General features: G+C 47.0%; 1 protein-coding gene across 1 annotated transcript in view; it reads right to left on the minus strand.

Moving 5' to 3' along the window:
- Window positions 1-3,009: 3,009 nt before the first annotated feature.
- Window positions 3,010-22,849, minus strand: part of PRDM16 (PR/SET domain 16) — a 136,738-nt gene continuing 116,898 nt past the window's right edge. The window contains 6 exon segments of the mRNA XM_037380049.1: window positions 3,010-5,649; window positions 9,299-9,529; window positions 10,794-10,968; window positions 11,791-11,960; window positions 18,031-18,108; window positions 20,019-20,188. Coding sequence (XP_037235946.1) covers window positions 5,637-5,649; window positions 9,299-9,529; window positions 10,794-10,968; window positions 11,791-11,960; window positions 18,031-18,108; window positions 20,019-20,188 — 837 coding nt within the window. The 3' untranslated portion in view covers window positions 3,010-5,636.

Raw genomic sequence — 22,849 nt, forward strand, 5'->3', positions numbered from 1 at the left:
CACCGTGATGCTTTCCCTCTTCCCCCGCCACACACACACACACAAAATACAGCATGTAAAAGTCGAATGTAAGTCAGCAGATTGAAATCGGCCGAGGGGAGTGGGCTCACAATCCAGTGCTTTGATGCTTAGAGTCAAACGTGTTCATGTCATTGTGCAAGTGCTTTTCAAAACGCTTCAGATGAAGTGAAAAAGAAGCCGTTTCAAGAACGTCTGTTGAAAGTCTAAGTGCTGGTTAGGGAGAAATCGAAAGCTTCCACTAGTTTGTTTTAAGCAAGACACAAACCAAGCTTTGTGTTTCATCCTGGAACGCATTCAAGCCAACTTGGCTCGTGTTTTGCTGTTTCACCCCATTTGGTTTGGCTTTGTTGCCGGCGCTCGGCTGCCGCCCTGGAGCCCTGTGCGCACCTACTCGTTTCTGCTGCAACCTGCGGCGCGCACACCCAGCCGGCACGGGGTGCGTTACAAAGGCACGCGCCCAGGCAGCCAGATGCCCCGCAGGAACACCCCTGTGCATCCACGAGCAAACCAGGTGCTTCTGACCCGCGGCTGCTTGGCACATCCCGTGGGAGACCCCGGTGCGCCCGCGCGCTCGACACCACGTGCTGCGCCTTCGGCTGCCTGCATCAGGCAGTGACTCACACCAGTACCGACCGCCGGCATCCCAGCAGGCAAGAGAAAGGGAAAGCACATACAGCAGACCGATTTTCTCCTCCCTAACTAGCTGAAAGGTTTATCTGGGGTCGAAGTCGCATTCAGAAGCAAGGATGCTGCTCGAAGCACTGTCCCTGCGGCAGCACTGACCAGCCAGTGACAGTGGCATCCACCTCACCCGGTGACACAAAAAATTCACAGGGCTTCTCCCCTTCTCTCCTCCTCGCTGTTGTGGCAATATGGCTATGAGATGTGAAAACACTTTTAATAAATAGATCCTACGCAAATATTCTTGGGTTAAATCACACCTCGAGCGGTGCCCTGGCTTTCCAACTAACAGCAGATCTTATCGCCATCCCTGCGGCTCGCACCTTGCTGTGTCACACCTCCCTGGCACAACGCGTTAGCGGCGTGGGATGGCCTCCAGCACGGCAGCTCCACATCCCACCGAAGCCCAGGGGCCTGCCCCCTGCACCCCACCCCCGCTGGGAAGCACAGAACCTTCCGCAACACGCGCACCTCTCGGGAAACATCCTGCAAAACAAGGGATTGCTATTGCTCCAAGAGCAAATCAAAACCTAAACATCTGCTATGAGCTGCAACACGTTTCAAGTGCAATTGAATGAAAGCTACGAGATAAACAGAGATTCAGTGAGGCTTTCTGTTTATTTATCTTAACTGCGGAAAAATTAAAACTTGTAATCAGTGCTAAATTAGAGGAGTCGGGAGATCCTACAACAAACAGACACTAGCTAAAGAAAACAGGAAGAAAACTTAATCAGGAAGTATGAAAAAAAAATCATTTCATGATTTTAGGAACTAATTTTTAATGTCCTCAGTCCCTGTCTGGATTGGACCTCCCTGTCCCCGGGCAGCAGCACGCAGCAGGAGATGCCCTTGCTCCTGGGGAGCCCCAGGGCAGTAACGGCGCAAGCTGAGGCAGCGTGAGGAGCTGCTGGCAAACTCAGCCTCTGAAGGAACAACGAGACAGCCAGGAGGGCTGGGATACCGAAGGGAAGACCATAGACACCCCAAATAAATCCTCGCAGTAACATTTGCATTTCTTAGTACTTGGCCCACATTTTGGAACCCAGCTCATCGCTGCTCCTTCAGCTGCTCTGTTCCCTCCTCACGCTGAGCAGCGTGATGCCAGCCTCTTCAAAGATTGCTTCAGTGATGAAGAAAACATCGGGTCAGAGCACGCAAACACTTACTGTTACCCACAGATCTTGCTCCATCAAGACAGACACTGCTGCGGTCCCTTCAGAAAGATGCTCAGATGTACGGTTTCCTCCAGGCAGGTACCAGGAGCCACGGAGCTGCAGCTCAGGCTTTCGTGCTGTAACGGGACAGGACCCATCTATCCCCGTGTGTAAGGCCGGGCTACATTTCTGTGCTCTCCTGGAGTGGGGTCCAGGATCCTGCAGGGCCAGACAGTCCCATCGGGGCCGAGTGCTTCTGTGGGCCGTGGCAATGGGCCCCAGTGCCACCAGCGCTCACTGGATGAGTCCCTTGGCATGCACGGGGAGAGCAGCTGGCGCAGCTCAGGGCTTGCAAGCCGGTGGCCTTCCCAGGGCAGGGCATGGGGGTGCTGCAGCGGAGTGCACGTCTGCTGTGGACCCAGCGCTGCCGCCAACTCCGACACGCTGCATCCCATCAGCGGGGTCACCCTGGCTCTGTCGGCTGCTCCCTCCTGGGGTGGCAGCACCCGCGAGCGCCACCACGTCACCCAGCTCCCGGCTCTGCACCTCAGTGCCGGTGGGCAGCAAGGGCTGCTGGGTGAGACATGGCATGGTGGCATGGCTTACTGGCACAGTGGCATCGCTTGCTGGCACGGTGGCATGGCTTGCTGGCATGGTGGTGTGGCTTGCTGGCACGGTGGCATCACTTGCCGGCCCCCCAGCTGCACCCGCCGGCTCCCGGGTCTGTCCCGGCACACTGCTTGCCCTGCGGAGCCGGGCTGCCGGTGCTCGGTGGCCGGGCGCGCGGGGAGGGGCTGCTGGCTTTCGGGTGGGGGCTGCGTTTGCTTTCCAAGCGGCCGAGGAACTACAGAGAAACCTTCGTCTAACGCACCGGTCACGTCAAGGCGAACTAACAAACCCTATGATTGTCTGGAGAATCGGCAGCGCGACTAGAGCAGGGCTGGTCAGGGTCATTTGGCACATGGACAACATCTTCCTACTCCCTGGTTATCAATCATACAACATACAACCTTAATTACACAATTTTGGTCCTTCACTACGTACTTATATTAACATTATTTCTTCACAATAATGATACCTAATGCAAAAAATACTGTTAAGGAAGAAATAAAATAAGAAAAGAATTAGCAAAAAATTACAAGTTATATACAGATTAAAATAAATTCCATCAGGAAAAGAAACAATTCTTTTATTATTTTCAGTTGGCCCCCGTGGGAATAATTTAAAGGCCAAGCGCCTGGGCAGGGCTGTGCTGCGGCAGCAGCAGAGGCAGATGTGCGGGGACGGGGCCGTCCCAGCCCCTCGCAGAGCCTGGCTTCTCTCGACATTGGCAGCTCTCGGGCCGACCTACCCAAGAGCTTTGTGCAAATATATGAAGCAGTTCGGGTTACACTGACTGTTGGTCTCAGAGCCTTGGGCACTTTCACAGGATGTTGTCAAAAACCAAAAAGGAAGGGTAAATTTTCTTGGAAAATACACTGATGCTGCTAATATACCTTTTGTTCCTTCTGTACCAAAGCCACCCTAGATGCTTTCCTCTGCGGACAGCCGGAGGCTCCCGGCTCTCTGAAAACAGCCTCACGTGCGCTCTGGGGCGCAGAGCGAATTGCCACGGCATCGTTCCTAACACACCCTCCGCTTTATTCCGGTAGCTGTTTCCTTTCTTTTAGCTTGCTGGAGTGAGGCTTCCCCATTGCGTCTCTCCCCACTGGATGACACAGGAGCCACCATCCGTCCTTTCCCACCCCGTGCAGGCAGAGCGGCTGCGCGTCTCGAGTACTTACAGGCGATCACTGACGGCTGCGTGCTGCTTCTCTGAAATCAGCCATTAACCCAGTTCTGCAGGCGTTATTACCTGATCAAAGCACTTCGCAGAAGCAGACCCAGCACTAAAATATGCTGAAGTAAATGGGAAAAGCTCCTCTCGGCTTCACTGGCTTTGGATGCAATCCTTACAGAGCCAGCCTGCCAGAGCACCCAGACTCCCCGCAGCTGCCAACGCAGAACTGCAATGGGCGAGATGCAGAGGCACGTGCTTGCCCTCAGTGGTAGCAGTAGTCCAGTCCTCAGCATTTCCAATTTTTAGATGCTGTAATGCAACAATTCTTAGGACACGCATTCTAAACTTGATCTGCGTAGCTGACGGTACCCTTTGCAAGGTCTAATTGCTTTCCTGATTATTCCATAATTCAGCTTTACCTGCAAATCACTGCTCCCACAGCAGATTGTAATCGCAACGTAGACTAGCATCAACATCACAGTATTTCTGGAGGCTGCTTTGTATCAGTAACGAAGATGAGACTTTGAAGTGATTTAAAATCACTCATAAACACTGTGAGCAATTTAGAGTCAGAGAGACAATTCTATTCTTAGTGATGTGCTTGAATAGAGGGCTGTAACCCTGAGGTTGCTCAAGCAAGGAAATTTTAACCTTTCTACTTAAATTATAGGCCAAGTAGCAGTGTGTGATGCATAAGCAACCATCCAGCATACTAAAACAACTGCACGAGTCAAAAATTTCTGCCACAATTCCCGGATACTATCAACACTGAAAGGATGTCACTCTAAACAAAACCCTGGGAGATAAACTAGAAGATGTGTCCCAATTGCCCTTCATAAAGCGAGACTCGCCACCTCCCACGCTTTCTTGCACAGCTCCCCGCTCCAGGTGGGGGTTCAGCCCGGGACCTCTCTGCCTGGGAAATTCTGAGTGTTTTCAGCAGCTCAGTTGGGGGCAGCCAGGCCAGCACAGGGCAGTGCCACAGCCCCCCGTCCTCCCACCCCACAGACTCGCTGAGCATGGCGTTTTCTGAAACACTCCCGATGCTTCAAGTCCAAGCAGCAGCTTGGACTCACGGGCAGCAGCAGAGATCGAAAGCTCTCGCAACCTTGCAGTGTTGGTGGAGACAGAAGGGTGTTCAGGGCACAGCCGATGCGCGTGAGCCACGTATTTGCATGACACCTTGATAACCCCAACCTCAGCAATGCTCTGGGCTGAAGATTCCTCAACCAGGACACTGCACGTGGTGGATCGTGGGCTCGCATTCCAGCAGCTTTGCACTGTGCTGGTATGTTTTGTGGGGAACAAAGGATGGGACGGAATTTCTGTGAGAGCACAGAATTTCAAAGGCTTTTGGGCGTCAATTAAATGGGTTGAATTTACCCTTCCCTGGTATAACTCTTCAGTGGCTGTGTCAGAATTGCACCAGGGATAGGTCACCTGGCTCCCTTTCCTTCTTGCTTCGCTGTTCAGCTGAATTGAAAGGAAATGCTACCGAATGGTTTCAAGCTTTCATTGATACGCAGGCTTTACTGGCTCAGTGAAACTGGTTTGTAACATTAGAGGGGCCAATATTTGATTGCACTGTTGCAATTCGTGTCTTGCTCATGCTATTCCTATAGACTGTGAAATCCTAGGGCTGCATCAGGGTTATCCAGTTTTGGAGACGTCCGTTCTGATAAATTAGAAATGAAAACTCCGGATAGATAAAAATGCAGGACTTGTAGGTCAGATGCGACAGGTTTTCTTCTCAGCCAAAAGTCCAGACGACTCCCTGAGGCCCTCTCATCCATCTTCTGCTTGCTAGGATTTTTTGCTAGGATAATTGCAGCACCACCGCCTCCTCGCTTGGACTCTGGCCAGTGCCTTGTTGACCTCTCAGAGGTGGTTGATGGGGTTAAAGGTCCCCGACTCTGAAGCTGCTCCTGCCATGTCCAACCAAGCACCCAGAGAGTTCTGGGAGGACGCGTGGAGGGGAGCGTTCTCAGACAGGGACAGCATCATTGCATAAGCCTGGAGGAGAGAAGAGCAATGCAGAGGACACGTGTGAATACACACACAGGACAGGCTATAACAAACCCTCCAAAGCACAGCACCATCTAACCACACAGGACATGTAGGCCAGCCAGCACCCCTGGGCCCCGGCAAAGAACCTTGCCAGTAGGTCTCAATTTATATCCATACACCAGGATGATACCCATCACTCCAGCTATGCAGATCTGCCAGTGTATAGGCAGCTGTAGGGTTAGTCAGGAGAGGCCATCATTCCCACCAGCTTTTAAAGGACCAAATCCATTCTGTGCCGGCTCTGCACTCGGCCACAAACCCCACACCTGAGTCTAGGCTCTGCTCTCAGGGGAAAGCAGCTACCAGCAGAATGCCAATTATTTTGTTTTGTTCACAAAAAAGTACACCTACAGACAAGCAAGTGGCTAAGCGAGGCAGGGGCCCCAGCAGTGGCGCAGCCATACCCTCATCAGCTGGAACCCGATGGGCAGCGGGCTACTTGTTGTGACTCACTGCTTGGAGGTGCCCACCGCTGCCTGCAGAAACCTGCACGTATGTTCAGGAATACAGGCATGAAATGCTCACTGGCATTACCGCTGTGTCCGTATGTCCTTGTCAGGGCAGATTTACTGCTGCGGTGAAACGGTTAAAAGTGTCTGCTTAGAAAAATGCATTGAGGCTTCTGCTTTCTCTATAACAATCTGCTTGTTTCTTTGTAATCTGGATGCTCTCCCTCTCCCAGGACTACTTGTCTCATACAGCTGCGCATCCTTTCAGAGCCCACACAAGTGATGTGAAGGCTTAGGGAGACGACAATCTCACATACTGGAGGTGTAAGGCAATGTCACCGCCACCCACAACCTGGAACACAGGAGGACCTTGTCCCCAGCCTCCCTTGCCTACATCAGCTGGTGCAACGCACACTCCTACTTGGCACTGAACTGGTGGCTGTGTAGCCCTCTCCTTCACACTGAGGTTACTGAGGTTGCCCCCAGCCGCACACAACCCTTTGCAGGACAGAAGACAAAGACCATACATTATCTGGGACATCAGTACGACGCTCAGTACAGCAGGACCCTGAGTAATGCAACTGTAACAGTGACCATACGAACCAGTTACCCGACTTCAGCCTCCCCTCGTAAAAGCTGAGAGTCAGTTCTACTTGTCAAGGCAACACATTCAGGTGCTGTAGGTGAGTGCTGGGAGAGTACAGCTTGGTAGTGTTACGGACATGCACGCTTCTAAAATTGCTTAAAAGAAAGAGCAACAAAGGACCGTGCTGCTCACGCACATCTTGGGTTTTACCGTTACATTTTCTGCATGAGAGATGGTTCGAGTGATTCACTTCTTGCGATTCCAGTGTAACCAGTCCTGCGTATCATACACTACAAAATCCATTCAAAAAAACAAAATATCCCCCCATCCAAGCACAGGCTGGATGTAGTGCAGTGTAAATTTTAAAAGAGTGAGCTGTTCCTGAGTCGTTAGCACGTTTGGCATATTAGTAACAGGACACATGGAAGAGTCAGGCAAGCAGCTTGTGTTTAAATTCATTTCACCCAGAGGCAAGCTGTGTCCTAGCCTCAAGCAGCCCTTCCCCAGCTTCAGCACTAGCGCCTACTGTGAAGAAGGACAAGAATTTCATAATTTTGGGTGACCATAAATCAAAAATCATGTTCTGCTTGGCAACTGCACTAAGCTACTGCTTTGCTGGACATTGAGAATAGATTTCATGACAAATTCTGTTGCTGGAAGGTTAGAAAGGGATTCCAAGGCAACAGCTACACTCACCCCCCCAAAGGGGTGGGTATGCTCTCTCCAGTCCAGTCCGGTGGTGGAACTTCACTGACTGGTTCTTTTGTGAGAATCCTTTTGTAGGGATCAAGACGTGAACTTCATAAAACTTGACTGAGTATTTTGGTTTAATGACAAAGCAGAAAGCACAAACGGATCTGCCCCATATCCCCAGATTTTTCTCAGAACTCCAACACGTGCCAAGACGTCATTCTGAGGTTTCTTGGTGGGTCTGAACTGGCCTAGCTCACAGGGCAGATTTCTATTTTAAGGTTTGCTTTTAGAAATCAGGGAGGTAAGTGAGGAAGTCCTCTAGACTTGCTGGATTGCACGTCCTGGAAATCTTGTTGCCTATTGCACCTTTGATAATCAAACCCAAGGATGCTTTCTTAGTATATACCAACTAAAGACCCATCCCAAAGTGTAAATAAATGATAAGTTATAAAAACATTTATACAGACAGAGAAAAACAGACAGATGCCTCTATCTTTCTAGATAAGCATGTTCCCACAGCACAGGCTAAATGATAAATTCATCTGGTGACCTAAAACCGATGCCCACTCCGTTTCTCCTCTATTTCAGTGTAATTGCAACAAGACACAGCTCACACACAATTCACACATTACAGTTAGAATTCCTGCTCACTGGAAGAGGAAAATAAACCTTAGCTAAAGGAGGCCAGCTGCCTGCTAACCCTACCGTACGTGCCGGCGGCAAGCTAGATAAAATGGTCTGTCATATACCTACCTGGTTTTTAGCCTGCCTGTACAGAGTCTGTTTTATTGTCTCAGAGTCTAAGGTGGAATTAAACACATCTTTAACTTCAAATGCTTCCTCGGCTGCTTTGCGAAGATCCAGCCCCTTCCCAAAATTCGGCATCTGCTCCAAATCTAACAAGCCGGCTTCGTCCTCCTCAATACACCTGTACCAATGACCAGGGGAAGGGGTTGACCTGTTGTTAGCTCATCTCACCGTTCACATCTAGCCAATGTGAGTGCTGCTAACCCAGTGCCTGCATGCACATACATGGGGGTCTCACAAGCCACATGCGTGAACTGACACGGACAAACACCAAAATGACACGAAATGCAAGGAGCAAAGAAAAAGTGGAGAGCATGACTATGCACAGACAAGCACTAGTGCTATAGAGATCTGTCGTTCAGCGTGGCTACGATTCACTTTGGTCTTCTGTGTGGAGATGTCCAATTGCTGCCCACTCCTTGAAATGTTTGACACTGGACCAGTGCCTGAAGAACACTGCTGAATTTTCTTAAAATAGTGATGCGCTGAAATCAAGATAGATACTACTTTGCATCACGGGACGTTTGTTACGAATACCAGCGGGGAAACTGGAGGCAGACCGAGGCAGAAAGCAAGCTAAGCCTACACTATGTGCAACAAACTTCAATTTTAAAGGCATCTAGGCATGGCTTGACCTTGGGAAAAAAAGGCTTCACTTTTTCCCCGAGCTCTGAGAACTCCACTTGAAGTCAACCACATTTTGCTACAACTAAAATGGCCAGAGCAGCACAACACGTATGCCTCTTCCTTTGCCCTGACCAGTGTTTTAGCGAGAAAGACATTATTTGCTGAACTGTGGTACCATGAAAATGCTGTTTTCTGTGTGGAACTAACTTCTTAAGTCTTGGATAGACACCTCAGCACAGATCCTCCTTGCAGTCCACTTGTTTCATGTCCCCCACCATGGTGAAAATGGAATCTCTCAAGTGAATGCTTAAATCAAACTGGAGGTATGATACATGGCTTGAAAAATAAAACAAAAGCACTCACAATCTACCACTGACACAGGGCCAGAAGTCTGAGCCCCGTGTGACTTCTCGAAGGGAATAGCCCACCTCACCTTCGGGTGTGGTCAAAGCTCATGGTGAGAGATGTGGGCTCTTCATCTTCTTCATCCTCAAATGCTCCTCGGGGCTCTGCGGTGGGTGATACCGTTTCATCCTGTGACTTCCCTGTCAGGCTGTCATCATCTTCCTCTTCCAGTTCTTCATCTTCATCATCCACATCTTCTGTTTTCTCATTTGCTAATCCATGACACTGGGAATTGCCATCAATATCCTGGATTTCTGGCCTGAAATATTTCGTCGAGGGTGGGGGCAGAAGAAAGAAAAGAAGAAAAAAAAAAAGATGCCAAGTGCATAAGTCAGGCATTTTCGCTGTGATGTTAAGACTTTGAGAATTTTATGCACGTGTATGAATATAGAGACATATTTATGTACATATGCATATTATTTAAACAGCAAGGAAAAGGAAAACAGACATGTTTCAGGCATTTAAAAGTCAGCCTTCCACCATGTCTTGAGGGCTAATACGCTTGTCAAGTACATACCAACTCCAAGGCTTTTCAAACTAGAATTTTGTCTGATCTGGATTTAAATGATAGCTTTCCATCTCTTGAAATATGACATCTGTGGGACAAGTGACTTTCCTCCTTCTCTGTCCTATTGTATTCTAACAATCTGCCTTCGAGCAACCATGAGGAGGAAGCTTTCTCATGGTGCAATCCAACAGCCAGCCTAAATCCTCTCTCCTATTATTTTTGTTATTCATGCCCACGTGGACCCAGCGGAGCACACAACACCGGCAGTTTGACCAAGAGAACAAGAGTGGGATCGCCAGCGCCACGGACTTGGAACCAAGAGGATGCCACCAAGTGACCTAAAGTTATGATTAACATCTGCACCAGAAACTTTAGGTCAGCATGTTTCACACGACTTGCTGTTCTTTAGGTGGGTCACACCGCCATGTGGATTTCTCATACTTGCATTTTGGACTTAAATCTTAGCGTTGGGATTAAATAGCTATTTGGGAAATCAGGATAGCAGCAGGTGAAATATCACTCTGTCAAAATAAGGATAATTTGAAATGAACTAACAGACTAGTAAGGCAGGTGCCTCTGGTTCCCTTAGTCGGCACTCTGAGCAGTGAGGGAACAGGCCATGTGGCTTCATGGCAGAAGGAAACGGTTCAATAATGACATTTTTATCTAGAGAACAAATTGTATTTTCGCACAACTATTGCGCTGGAGCCAACAGGAGCCAACAGCAGCCGTGGGCCGCCCTGCCTTCTAGTGCAGCTGCTCCTGAAATGTGCCCCACCAGCTGCAGCCATGGTCCGACCGTCAGCGGCTCCCTGGTGTCAGCCCTCCTACCTTCAGTCGTTGGCTGAAAAGACAACACTGGGCTTAGAGCTTGAAGCTGAACGCGTTTTCCTTCCAAACTGTTACACTTCTCTCTTTTGTGCATTTTAAACCAAGTGCTGCAGGGCAGAGGCTGACTGGTCTCTCAACCACGTTAACAACACATGTCACCAGGTAATTTTATTTGCTTGTCTACCTTTTATCTGCTAAAGTTGATGCTTGGTTCATCTCACTATTTGCAATAAAATTTCTGATTTCAGAGAAATACGAATCCTCTTTTTCATCTAAAAGTGCATGGTTGTCTGATTCCGAGTTGGGGGAAGAGGCACTGGTCCCAAGGTGGTTCGTAATGACTCCGGAGTGCTGGCTCACTGAGTGAGGGAAACAAGAAAAGAGAACAGGAGAAACTATCAGATACTGTCAAAGCTATTGTTTAGAGGAAAAATCAAAGACGAATGTTACGCAACAATCCCCTCACTATATATTAATGATTTAACATTTAAGAGAAATCTCATGGGCCAAAGCAGCCAAATAAAGCTTGTGTTTTCCAGACTTGAACTACAGAGAGAAATATGGTGATGCAGCACTTACAGATGCTATATACAATTTAAGAACCACTGTCCATTGCAAAAGTGTTTGCCTGTAACTCTTCCGTATATACTTTTTTTTTTTCCTAGGCTGGGAAATCACTTAGTAGGATTCAGCACAGGAATGTCTTCCTTCAGTTTTTATTTTAAGGCAAAGCTAATTTATCTTCCTGAGCTTCACACGTACCTACAAAGGCATTTCGGGATGAAAACTCTTGGTAGATTGGTAGAGCTTGACATGTCCACATCAGCATTGTACCAGGAGGTCTCACAAGGTGAGGTTATGCTCCCTGGACAGAGTCCCCAGGAAGCGAGCATCACGACTGCTATTTTATGGATTGCAAAAGGGCACGTGTAAGTAATACCTGACAAGAGCTTGGCAGCGCGGAGCACCGTGCATGACTGTGTGCACATTACAATCAGGCATCGCAGATAAACGTGTCTCAGGACGCACAAGGAGCTGGTGTTTGGCTTTTTTCTACCTAATGACATTCAGCCTTAAGAAACTGCTTTCCAGAAAGGTTTCCCAAGGACCAGAGAGACCAGACCACGGTGTCTTCTCTCTCCAGTGCTGCAAGAGAACCACCCAGCCATGTCCTTTCCTACCTGGAACATTCTCGTGTTCGTGTTTCTTAAGATGTCGGTCCAAGTTGGTCTGCTGCCCAAAGCATCGGTTACACAGGTGACATTTGAATGGCTTCTCCTTGTTATGGATGTTTCGAACGTGCCGCTGGAGGTTGGAGGAAATGCTGAATGACCTGTCACAGTATTTACACCTGAAAAATAGAAGCAAATGCCAAAGAGTGCAACGTGAGGGGAAAAAAAAATGCAAAAGAAAAATCTGACTATCAGAAAACCAGAAAACGTTGGTCTATAAATCTTTACTCAGCTGAGGACCTGGGAAGCACGAGGCATTAATCATTCCAGACAAATCTGATATTATTGTTACTCAAGGAGCACAAAAAAAAGGATTAGGATTAATTAAGAAGTGAGTCATCCAAACAAATAAGAATTTCAAACAAAATAATTACTTTTCCACACGTGAATGTGAAAATAAGAAAGGTGAATTTATTTCTTCCACCCTTCTCATTTTGTAGGGGAAGCAGGTGAAATATGGCTGTGGAGGGAGGAAAAAGGAGACAGAAAGAGAAGAAAGACGGGAGGGTAAATGTACAAAATAGCTCTTAGCTAGTGTATCTCTACACGACCCAGTAATCTGGACATACAGAAGATTCCAGACTTTGTGAAATTCCTTGTTGTACTCAGGATGCAGGCAGTACAGCATGACTTTAAAGGTAATTATGGTTATTATGATAGTACAATAGCTCCCAAGAAATACACTGGAGTTTCCAAACAGGGTAAGATTTACTCCTATGGAGTAAATATCTGGTTTACGATGAAAAAAATGTGGAATCTAAGAAGCCAAGCCAGAATGTTTAGGGAAACTGGCTGAGTAAAGAAATGTTCCCTCTTTGAAACGAACCTCTGCAGGACCCGTGGTAGACGCGTTGGAAGCTTGTTCCGAGTTGCCACCCCCCTCTCTGGATCCAGACTCCCTCCAAATAACAACAAGGCTTTGCTAAACCGTGGTGCTTGGTGAAGTGCCCCCCCCAGCAGAGCAGGAAGGCAGGCCATGTACTGAAGAGGGCAGCTTTGAGCCGCGGTGGAGAGTTCCAGCGCTAACGCTACAGAAAACCTAATTCCTCTTGGAATCCGCCTGAACCCCTCATTAGCTCTCCCTTGAAATACGTCATTTGTAGCTCAACAAAGCTGCTCTCCTCATGGCTCTACTTCCAAACCCCATGAGAAGTAGAATCCCTTCCCCGCTACAGACCTCTGCAAATCCTGGACACTTACGGCACCAAATAAAACCTGTCCTTAAAGCCCTCGTAATTCCAGAACAAACCCGCTTGCTTTAGCAGAACTGCTCTGCGCTCCTCGAACCGAGAGCAAAATTTTCCCCGCTGGGCTGAGCCACTATTTGATCAGGCAAGAAGCTGGCGATGCACATGGGCACATTTTGGGAACGGCGTTAGTTCCCTACGCGAGGAGGGCACCCAGCCCTTCCCCACCTTCTGCTCCATCCCTCCAGTATGAGACGGGATTTGCCTTGACCCTACGGACACCCTACAAACACAACAGGTTCAAATGCGGGAAGGAGGTGCGAGTGTAAAAAAATCTATGCTGTGAAACACACACATAATTTCCAGATGTGCCACAGCTGTGATTTTTATTTGGTCTCTAAAAAGAAATTGATATTATTTTTGGAAATAGCAGAGATACATTTATGAAACACTCTCTCTCGCTGAATGTTTATGGATTCCATGTCCACCTCCAAATTTCCTACCGTTAAATCACCAAAAAGGATAAAGAGCTTTCAAATAATGAACCTTTATTATCATTAACCTAGGAAGAAAGTAAAATCTCTTTTTAAGCCACAGTTTTCTCAGACTTCAAAAGTTTTTCATTTTCTCAAAAACCTTGAAACCAAAACCCAAGGTTTCTCAAAAAAAACTTGTTTAACTAAGGAAAGCAAGGCATTATTTGAACACCAGCAAGAACAAGCGCGGTTTATACACAGAGGGTTGATCACGCACAGATTTCCAGCTCTTGCTCTCCTCCTCTCCGTTAGCCACTGCAGGATTTGCTCTCAGGAGCTGCCAGGCTTCGGCAGCTCCTACTGTTCAGCGCTTCAGAAAACTGCAGTGTCCAAACCAGCCAGAACCCCTGTTACCCCACGGGATTTCCACACGCAGTTTTGCCCAGCCCAGTTCTGCCGGTGCTGGATCAGCCGCCCCCTCCTCGCCCCTGCTGATGCCCAAGGGCTTTGCTCCCTGCCTGTCCCCATGCTCCGTGCCCTTCCCAGCTGGGCACTGCTGCGTTGCTGGTGTTTGCCTAATGCCTGGCAGCACCAGGCTCTGCTGTGCCATGCTGTGCCATGCCATGCCGCCGTGCCTGTGGTGCCCCGCGCCGGGGCTCCTGCATTACTCACACCAGCAGCCCCAGGGACTTCAAAGGCAGCGCTCGCCTGCGCAAGGCAAGAACGATTGGGCCTCCGGTATGTCCATTTATTTAGATGTTCAGGAAGTCTTTGAAAAGTTTCCCCTGACAGGTCCTTGCTCTAACGATGAGCTATGTGGATGCAGGGTAGGGTACGGAGAAAGGATAAAGAGCTTGTTAAAAAAATAGAAAACAGAGGGGCATTGGAAAGGAGCAATAGCTAATGTCTGAAAGCAAAGGGATGAGGGAGACGTACTGTATTATTTGTGGTCCCAGAGGGGTCGGTATTTGGATCTCTGCTGGTTTTAATCTAAATAAATGACCCAGACAGAGGAACCAGCTTCAATTCAGGGAAGGGGTGAATGCAGAGGCAGGAGAAGAATAAAATTCAAAAGCAGCGGTATTTGCTTTGTAAACAGGCTGACAAAATGCTAGTAAAGTTTTTTTCCTTATCAGTTTAAAGTAACACACCAATGGGCTAAAAAAACAGAAAGTAGGAGTGAACAAAAGGGAAGAAGGAGCCAAAGCTGAGGAAGGGCCAGCATCCCTTGGGCCCCGAGGAGCGCGGTACCTGGGATAACACCACCAGCGGGGAAAAAACAGGCGGCAAGACCCAGTAACGTAAGAACGAGTCACGTAGCTAATCACTGTGTGACTACACGGTTTGGGAACACTCCACGTGCGACAGTCAGGCATTTGATAACAGGCTTTGTAGAGTTCCAACAGCATAACAGCACTTGCAAAATTTTACCCTTATTTGATGATCAATGTGAGCTGTAAAGACCAAATTGCAGGAACAAAGCACAAACCACATGGACAGCTAATCTCCTTCTGAGTAACTCCTTAACCTCAAGCACATTTATGCCAGGGATGAATTCAGGCTACATTTTTAAAAAGAGAAAACGAGAGAGAAGAGGTACTTAGTGAGCTATATGCAATCTTAAATGACCTGGTAGACATCAGCTTTAGTTGTTAGTTTCAACTTAATGCAGATAACAGGACATGGGGGCCTACAAGGAAATTAAAGAAAAACAAATTCAAAACAGACGTCAGGAAGCACATCTTTATAGGAGGAATCACAGCCTTACAGGCAGTGCTTCAGGACTGGGTGTAATTCAAGAATCAATTAGAAGGCATCCTGGAGGGAACAGACATTTAAGAGAAGAAAATAAAGTCTTGCTGAATCAAGCAGCTTTTAGTTGTCCTCAGTCCAGGTTTGATGCAGCTTATGTGATTCTGTGATTCCAGGGAGTGAAATCAAAACTAAGAAGCAAACCCACCACAACGATGCACCCTTTGGGTCACAAGGAGCTTCCCCAAAATCTGCCCCTTCTGGCCTTTGCCCGGTAAGCTCAGACCGACAGCAAAGCCCTGGGGTTTATGACCTGAGTTTCCAGGTAAGCCTGATGTGGTTTTACAAGCCCAATGTTTCTTTTGCATTTCTCTGAAAGAAACAGTTAAGGTCGATAGTCCTTTGTACCACTGGGTTTTGAAATACATACTACGGAATTTTGGATGTAGTGTGGGAAAAAGGAATGAAAAGAAGCATGCCGAATTTCACCCTAGGGCATATTGTCTGAGTCTTTTCAGGAATCGGTTGATTTTTAGGAAGTGAAGGGCATCACAGGTATTTCTTACTCTTCACGTAGCACTTTCCCTTTACAAAAAGAATTATTTTGCCTCCTTATTGCTCATGTGCTATTAATTCCTCCTTTATACAGCAGTAAATAGGCACCTAGGAAGTTTAAGTGACTTGGTAAAAAACACACCACATATCAATGACAAGCAGGAATCACAACCAAAACACCTGATTTTCTGGCCTGCCCATTCCCTGGTCTACACTTGGACATTTGGTCAGTTTATTTTAGCTTTAAGAACACGTTAAGTCATATTTGGATTACTATATAACACTGACAGAGTCAAAAGAAAAAACAGTTAACCAATGAAAAGTTATGAGAAAGGCATCAGTTAAACACTGAGAAGTCAGCCACCTCCTTTTACCTGCAAAAAGTCGGCACTTAAAAAAGACCCAAGCTTTCCAAACAATTACTGCTGCAAAAGTTGGAAATCTCAGTTCTCTGAGAGCAAAAGAAAAGCAATGATAATTAAGCTCTTCTGTAAACGATAATTAAGCTCTTCTGTAAACGCAGCACTAACTCTCAGGAGTGCTATTATAATGCAACATTGTCCAGAAGTCAAAACCCTGTTACAAAAAAACCCACACAGGCCATTTTATGGGAGAAGACCAGATCAAATAAATCTTTATTTTCCTAACCTTTGTTAAGTTGCAAGTCTCCTTTTTTGGAAGAAAATTGAACTAACAATCTCTGAATAATCGGGAGCAAGCATTTTAGTCAGACAAGGGTGTATAGTGAGTACACACTATTCATTCAAGGCGTATCAAGTAATGCAACTGAAAAAATCAGAACGGGGAATGGTTCCAAAATATATGTCTGCTTTGGAGAGTTGGGGTTTTTTTTATTTTTAATATACCTAATGTCTACACTCAAAATTCTGCATGACTCTGTATGGAAAAAAAATTTGACTCTGTATGCACCAGCGATTACAATGTGCGAGAGAGTAGCTTCTTAAGTTAAACTAAGCATAAAAATTTGATGTATTTGACCACATGGCCTTTTGCTGCTCATAAATTTGTTTGTGTTTCTCTTTATATAATAACTATTACATTAGCTTTGTTGTGAACTTATGACTGTGTATGGAAATACCATAATATCAGCTACCAAAAATGAAACTAACTGAATTGTTACTATTGTTTGACAATGCGCAAAACACTTACTCACGTTATGGAAAACACAGTGCTTGATTTTCAGCGAGCTCTCAAGTCATCACTCATTCCGTTTTGCTCATATAGATACCTATTCTAACAAGAAAACAATCGAAGCATGCTTTTTTTGCCAAAGTTTTTTGAAAACGGACTGCAAAACACCAGGAGAAAACACTGGGGGAAAAAAATCCAACTCTGTCTTCCATGAGAAATATTCCTTTATATACCTACACACACATACACGCTTGCATGTACCTTCTTGTGAGTTTGAGTCAAATTTAAAACACTCACTTAAACAGGAGCCCCTTTATGAGAAGCAGAACCTGCGTGTGCCCAGGCTGGAGCATCATGCCCGCCCGCAGGGTGCTGGCCCGGGATGGAGGGGTTTTTTTGCAGTTTTGCAAAGCACCCTTTTGCATAGACACCACGCAAACTCAAGCATAAAAATCACATCACCTTGCCCCACAAACTGGCAGAAAACAGTCGTTCAGCCTTCTCCCTTAAACACCCATTGAACGTGTGAAACAGCACGCGGCTCTCCCCGCTCTCAGCACTCTTTTTAAACTTTACCAATTATAGGTGGAAACTCCAAACTGGGATTTTAAAAGCAGACAACACTACAGGGCTTCTCTTTCACATTTTGATCCACCACTCCAGGCACCTCTGATATGCATTAGGAAAAAAAAAACAGAATTAAAATCTACCTAGAGCCGGCAGTTAACTTACTGGCAAGCCCTTCAAAACAGCCCGATTTTCAGAGACATTCAGCACCTCCAGCTGTCCTTGAGATGAATGGTTAATGTGAGTGTTAAACAACACTGCAAATCAGACCACTCATTTGCCAGCATACATCTAAATATAAGTTAAGTGTCTATCTTCAAGCTGCCAAGCCTGATTATTTTTGGCTGGTACACATAATATACAATCCTATGAATCACTATATGTAATGCTATGGGGCCACGGTATTATGTTGGCACAGGTTTATAGAAAGCAGAAAAAATAACAGAGTGGTGAATGAGGAGTGTGTTGGGAAAGGGGTTTTGTCTGGGGGGCAACATCACCTGTAGGGCTGTTCTCCAGTGTGTGTCCGCAGATGCCTTGTCAGGTTTGCTGAGCGCGGGAAGATCTTACCACAGTACCTAGAGAGTGAAAGGCAAAGTCACCATCAGTGCATGAAAGGCCTGCCACACCAGGTCACTTACAAACACTCTATCAGCAGCTACCATCGACCTCGCGCATGTCATACCGCTCCCAACACTGGGAAATCCCTGAAAATCCCTTTATTCCCTAGAGACTCTCAGCACCGATGTACTGGGGGAGGAAGATGGGGAGGTGACAACTAACAGAGCAACACCCACCCCAGAACAACAGGATTCTCAGTGGTGAGAGAACTGGTGCAACCCATCCCCATCCCAGACACAGCACAACAGTTGACCATGCTGCATCACTGGGAAGGGCAGGAAAAAAGAAAAAATCCCATTGGAACAGCCAGAGCCAAATGCTGGCTGACAGAGCAGCTCGTCTTGGAGGCCTGGGCCAGTGCATCGGAGCACAGCAAGGATGTAGCAACCCATCCCCAGGATACCCTCCCAGCTTCCATCTGAAGTTGAAGATCCTCCTGAGCCTATGGTTGAAGAGACCCGTTCTCAATGATACCCTTTTGCTGAGTTTCTTCCATCTATTTTCCTAAAAGCTTTTTGAACGCACATACGCGTTGGACATCCACAGCCTCCTATGGCCATGAGTTCCTCCACTGAACTGTGTGTTGTGCGACAGAACCTCCTGCTTGTCTGCACCTGCCACCCAGGCACTGCACTCCGTACCACCATGACCAAGATTCTTTAGTCACTGCCATTTCATATTGTTTGTCGCTTGAGATTTTTATGGATCTCCTTCACAGCCCTGTTTAGTTGCTTAGCATACATAATCCTGATCGTCCTTCCCGGAATTCACAGAATTTTCTTCTAGTTAAACGCTGCAGCACTGTGTTTCTGTTACTGGGGTATGCTGCTGCGAGTCTGACCGCCTGCTTAGAATAAGGAAATGCAGCAATATGAAATGAAATAAAGAGAATGAACTGCATTCCACAATAAATCTGATTCACAGTAAACTCAAAAGGAAGGGAGCTATAAATAATAATAATAATCGGGAAATAAAATATTAAGGATGAAGGGTTACAGTCTGTGACTCTAAAAGCTGATGCTTACTGTTACAGAAGGAATGCATGAGCAGACTTTCTTAATTTCAGAGACATTCAGCACCTTCAGATGTCCTGAAGATGAACGGTTAAGGTGGGCGTTCATCAATAATAAAAATCCAAATGTTACCTTGTGAGTGCATATCTAAACGTGCTTAGTTCCTATTGCAGGTAGAAACCTCAAATTTCTAACTATCCAATGAATTTGAATCCACAGCTTTTGTGGCAAATTGAACATAAGAGATCCATCAAACAAAATACGTACCCCCTTACTGCACCCAAGAAAAATGCAGTGGGAGCCACCTCTAGCAGCTGCAGGTAACTGTGCAAGCAGATAAAGGTTTTTATTCCCCAGTGATCTGCTCCAACACGAGCTCTTAGAGCTGCAGTGGATATGTAAGTATCGATGTGGATACAGTTGTGTTTGAAAAAGCTGTTTACTGTATGCTGGTTTTTAAATTCCATTATTTTGCATAGCTGGGACTGGACACAGCTGAGGTTGCACTCGCGCTGAGAACTGGGGCGTTTGCTACCACGCACAGGAGACTTGGCTTGGCAAATTCTGTTTGCTTGAGAATCTCCAGATCTGCTCTCAAGGTTATTCAAAATTACAAAGAAAACAGAAGATACTGATTTTTCTACCAGACAAAACAAGCTATTTCAGAGCGAATTAGTCATCAGAAAGCTCTGTTCTAATTCTGCCGCTTCTTGTTTTAACTCCCACCCTTGCCGAGACATAGAGATGTTGCATGCCGGTGCCTGGTGCAGCATCCCGGCTGTGGTGGCATCCTCCCAGGGCTGCTGCAACAAGGGGAGAGCCGGGGGTACAGCCGGGGGTGCACAGGCCCTTACCTGCAGGTGTAACGCTCCTTGCCCTTGCGCAGGATGGGGTCGGACAGCGTGGGCGGCGGAGATCGGAAGTTGAAGGGGTGATGTGGAAGGGGCTGCAGGGAAGCGCCGCTGTCTGCCTTCATGGCTGCAAAACTCTCCAGTTTCTCTGTCATTGTTTCTATGGCTGACATCTACAAGTACAAGGCAAGATCTCACGTCATAAAAATCCACAGGAAGAACAGTATCTGATGCATAAAAACATGTCTTTTACCCCTGGTGTGTTGGTCAAAGCCCGTTGCTGATGTTTGCACTTACTGTCAGAAGCTAGCTGCTCCGTGTGAAATGGAGCCACCAAATCCAGCCGGGAAAGACAGAAATAGCGTGTCAGGCTCAGAGAAACCATAAAAGATACAACTGGCAAAGCCGTGCAGGAAGCATCATAGCTCAGAAACGGGGCACTTGTTCACCTCCTGCAATGTGCACGGGCTTACTTTCAGCATTCCAGATTAAAAATTATCTCAGAATACTGGCTTCCCTTTTCCCAGGGATGACACTGAAATCAGGCACCGTGGTCAACTGCTGGATGTAAAACTCACCGCCCAAACCCCCCCTCTCAAACAAAGAACAAAAGTCCTGGATCACGAGGAGGTTTGGGCTCTCCTCCGGCACCCACTACCTTGGCACAGGCACGGAGGGACGGGACATGAAGCTGCGGGCAGGGCAGGCAGCCCAGTCCTGCTTGGAGAAGGCAGGGAAGTTTGGGGCAGAAGAATCCTGGCTGGAGTGGGAGGGAGCCCAGGGGGATGCGTGACCGTGGATCAGGGAGCTGGGACAGAGGAGAGGCTGGAGGGGTAAGGAGGGAGCAGCTGGGGAAGAGGAGGAGTTAAGCTCAGATGCAGGATGGAAGGGGTGCACAGAGAGTTTGCTGGGTGAAGAGGCCAACATTTTAATTATATGGAAGAAAGGTTCAGAAGCCAGTAAAGGTGATGGAAGGATGGGTGGGAGATGGCTGGGCTTCCTGGAGCGAAAGGGAATTCCAGCCAAAATGCTCTGTGTCAGCTGTGGCTGGATGAGTTACGGTCAGGAGGACCACAAGCTCCACGCTGAGCGGGCGGGGGGCGGCAGGCACTGAACAAAACCTTTCTGGGTGCCTTTATCGGCTTTGGTTTGCACGAGACTGCAATGGCCATGTTCTCACATAAACACTGGATTAAATGCCACACCAGAAAGAGGGACAAAGGGAAAAACCTGGAGATACAGGGGAAGGGGAAAGAAAAAAAAAAAAAAAGCATAAAAATCCTACCTAAAGAAAACCACTTTTACTTTCATTAGAGCAAAGCAGGAAATCCAAATCCAAGAGAGAAATGCAACTTCGAGGACTACGCTGACATCTCCAACATTCAATTTTATGCACTCTTGAGAGCACTTTTAAGATACCAAGCAGAAAACACGGATAAAACAAACAAGGCAGCAATAAAGCTGCCTCCTCGCTGCAGATGACATCATCGGGAACGAAGGGAGCATTGGGGGGAGTGGGAGCCTGAATGGAGAGGCAGCCCGAGCGCTGGGGCGACAGCGAGCGAGCGGAAGGCGGTAGGAAGCCATATATCAAAACTAGATGCTCTATTGTACAGGAAGGGCTGACCTTTTGCACGTTTACACTTTATTAAACTGGGCTCGGGGGCGGGGGGGAAGAGAGCCAAGATATTGTTTAAAATGTATGACTATAAAAAAAAGTTGTCTTAATCACCAAAGAATACATTGTGGAAGGCTGACAACCATTCATAAGCTGTAAAAAAGAGGAGTAGTAAAACCCATTTCCCAATAATAGATCCACAGCCCCTTAGTTGGAGGCTCCCAGCCCATGATAAATAGTAAGTAATACTTAGCGCCAGCCACTTGAAAAGGTTACTTGATCATTTACAGCAAAAGCTCTGCCCCAGCTGCCAGTCATGTAACAAAACCATCATGTTAAAATGCTATCCGGATCTTTCAGAGCTATGCCACTCAGCCCTTTGCTGGAGTACCTGGAGATATCTTTTGTTGTGCCCTGTTCTTTAGGCACTTAGTCAGAGATGTTTGCTGGCTTGATAGCCGTAGGCTTATTTTAAAATTCTAAACACCGGCCATAGTGGTAAAGGCACTTTGCTATTTAGGGAACAACTGCCTGGTTATAATAAAAAAGAAGGGGAGAAGAAAAGAAACTTAACAGGTGAGAAAAGGTTTTCCATTGAGTTATCAAAAAGTTACACCATTTGTTAATGTTGTCCAGAGTTTCATTTAAAATAGATGATATAGGAATAACTCCCATCAGAGCAGAGAAACTACTGTTGACGACTGGCTCAGAAATAAAAGTTGCCTGCAATTAAGTTTGAGAGAGAAAGCATCTTCCGAATGCTCAGTCATATCACATCTTTTGGCTTCATCACATCCCACCCAGGGCCCTCAGGAGAGCCGCAGAACTGTTCACAGAAGAAAAGGCTGAGACCAGACTTGTGTTTAGTGTGAAAGAAACACACGTGGAGCATGCCTCTGGCTGAGCCGGCATGTGAACGCTGGTCCAAATGAGGACGGCAGAAGCAGGAGGCCCTGAAAATACGATTTCTTAGGAAAAGATCCACAATAACAGCTGGGCATCTGGTAGTACAAGTCTCACATGCTCCTGAACAAATGACCCGTCTTCGTTCACCGTATTTGAAATACCTGACCGATTTCATAGCACGGGAACAGCAACTCGCTAGACCAAGTGATCTTTACACAGCGACCCGCTTTATTAAAAAACAGTTACCAGGAAGTTTCGGGCTTGAGTGATTGTAAATTTTAGGCTATTCTGTGTGATAAGCTATTAGAGA

Source organism: Falco rusticolus, chromosome 3 (genome assembly GCF_015220075.1).
Source record: "Falco rusticolus isolate bFalRus1 chromosome 3, bFalRus1.pri, whole genome shotgun sequence".
NCBI lineage: Eukaryota > Metazoa > Chordata > Aves > Falconiformes > Falconidae > Falco > Falco rusticolus.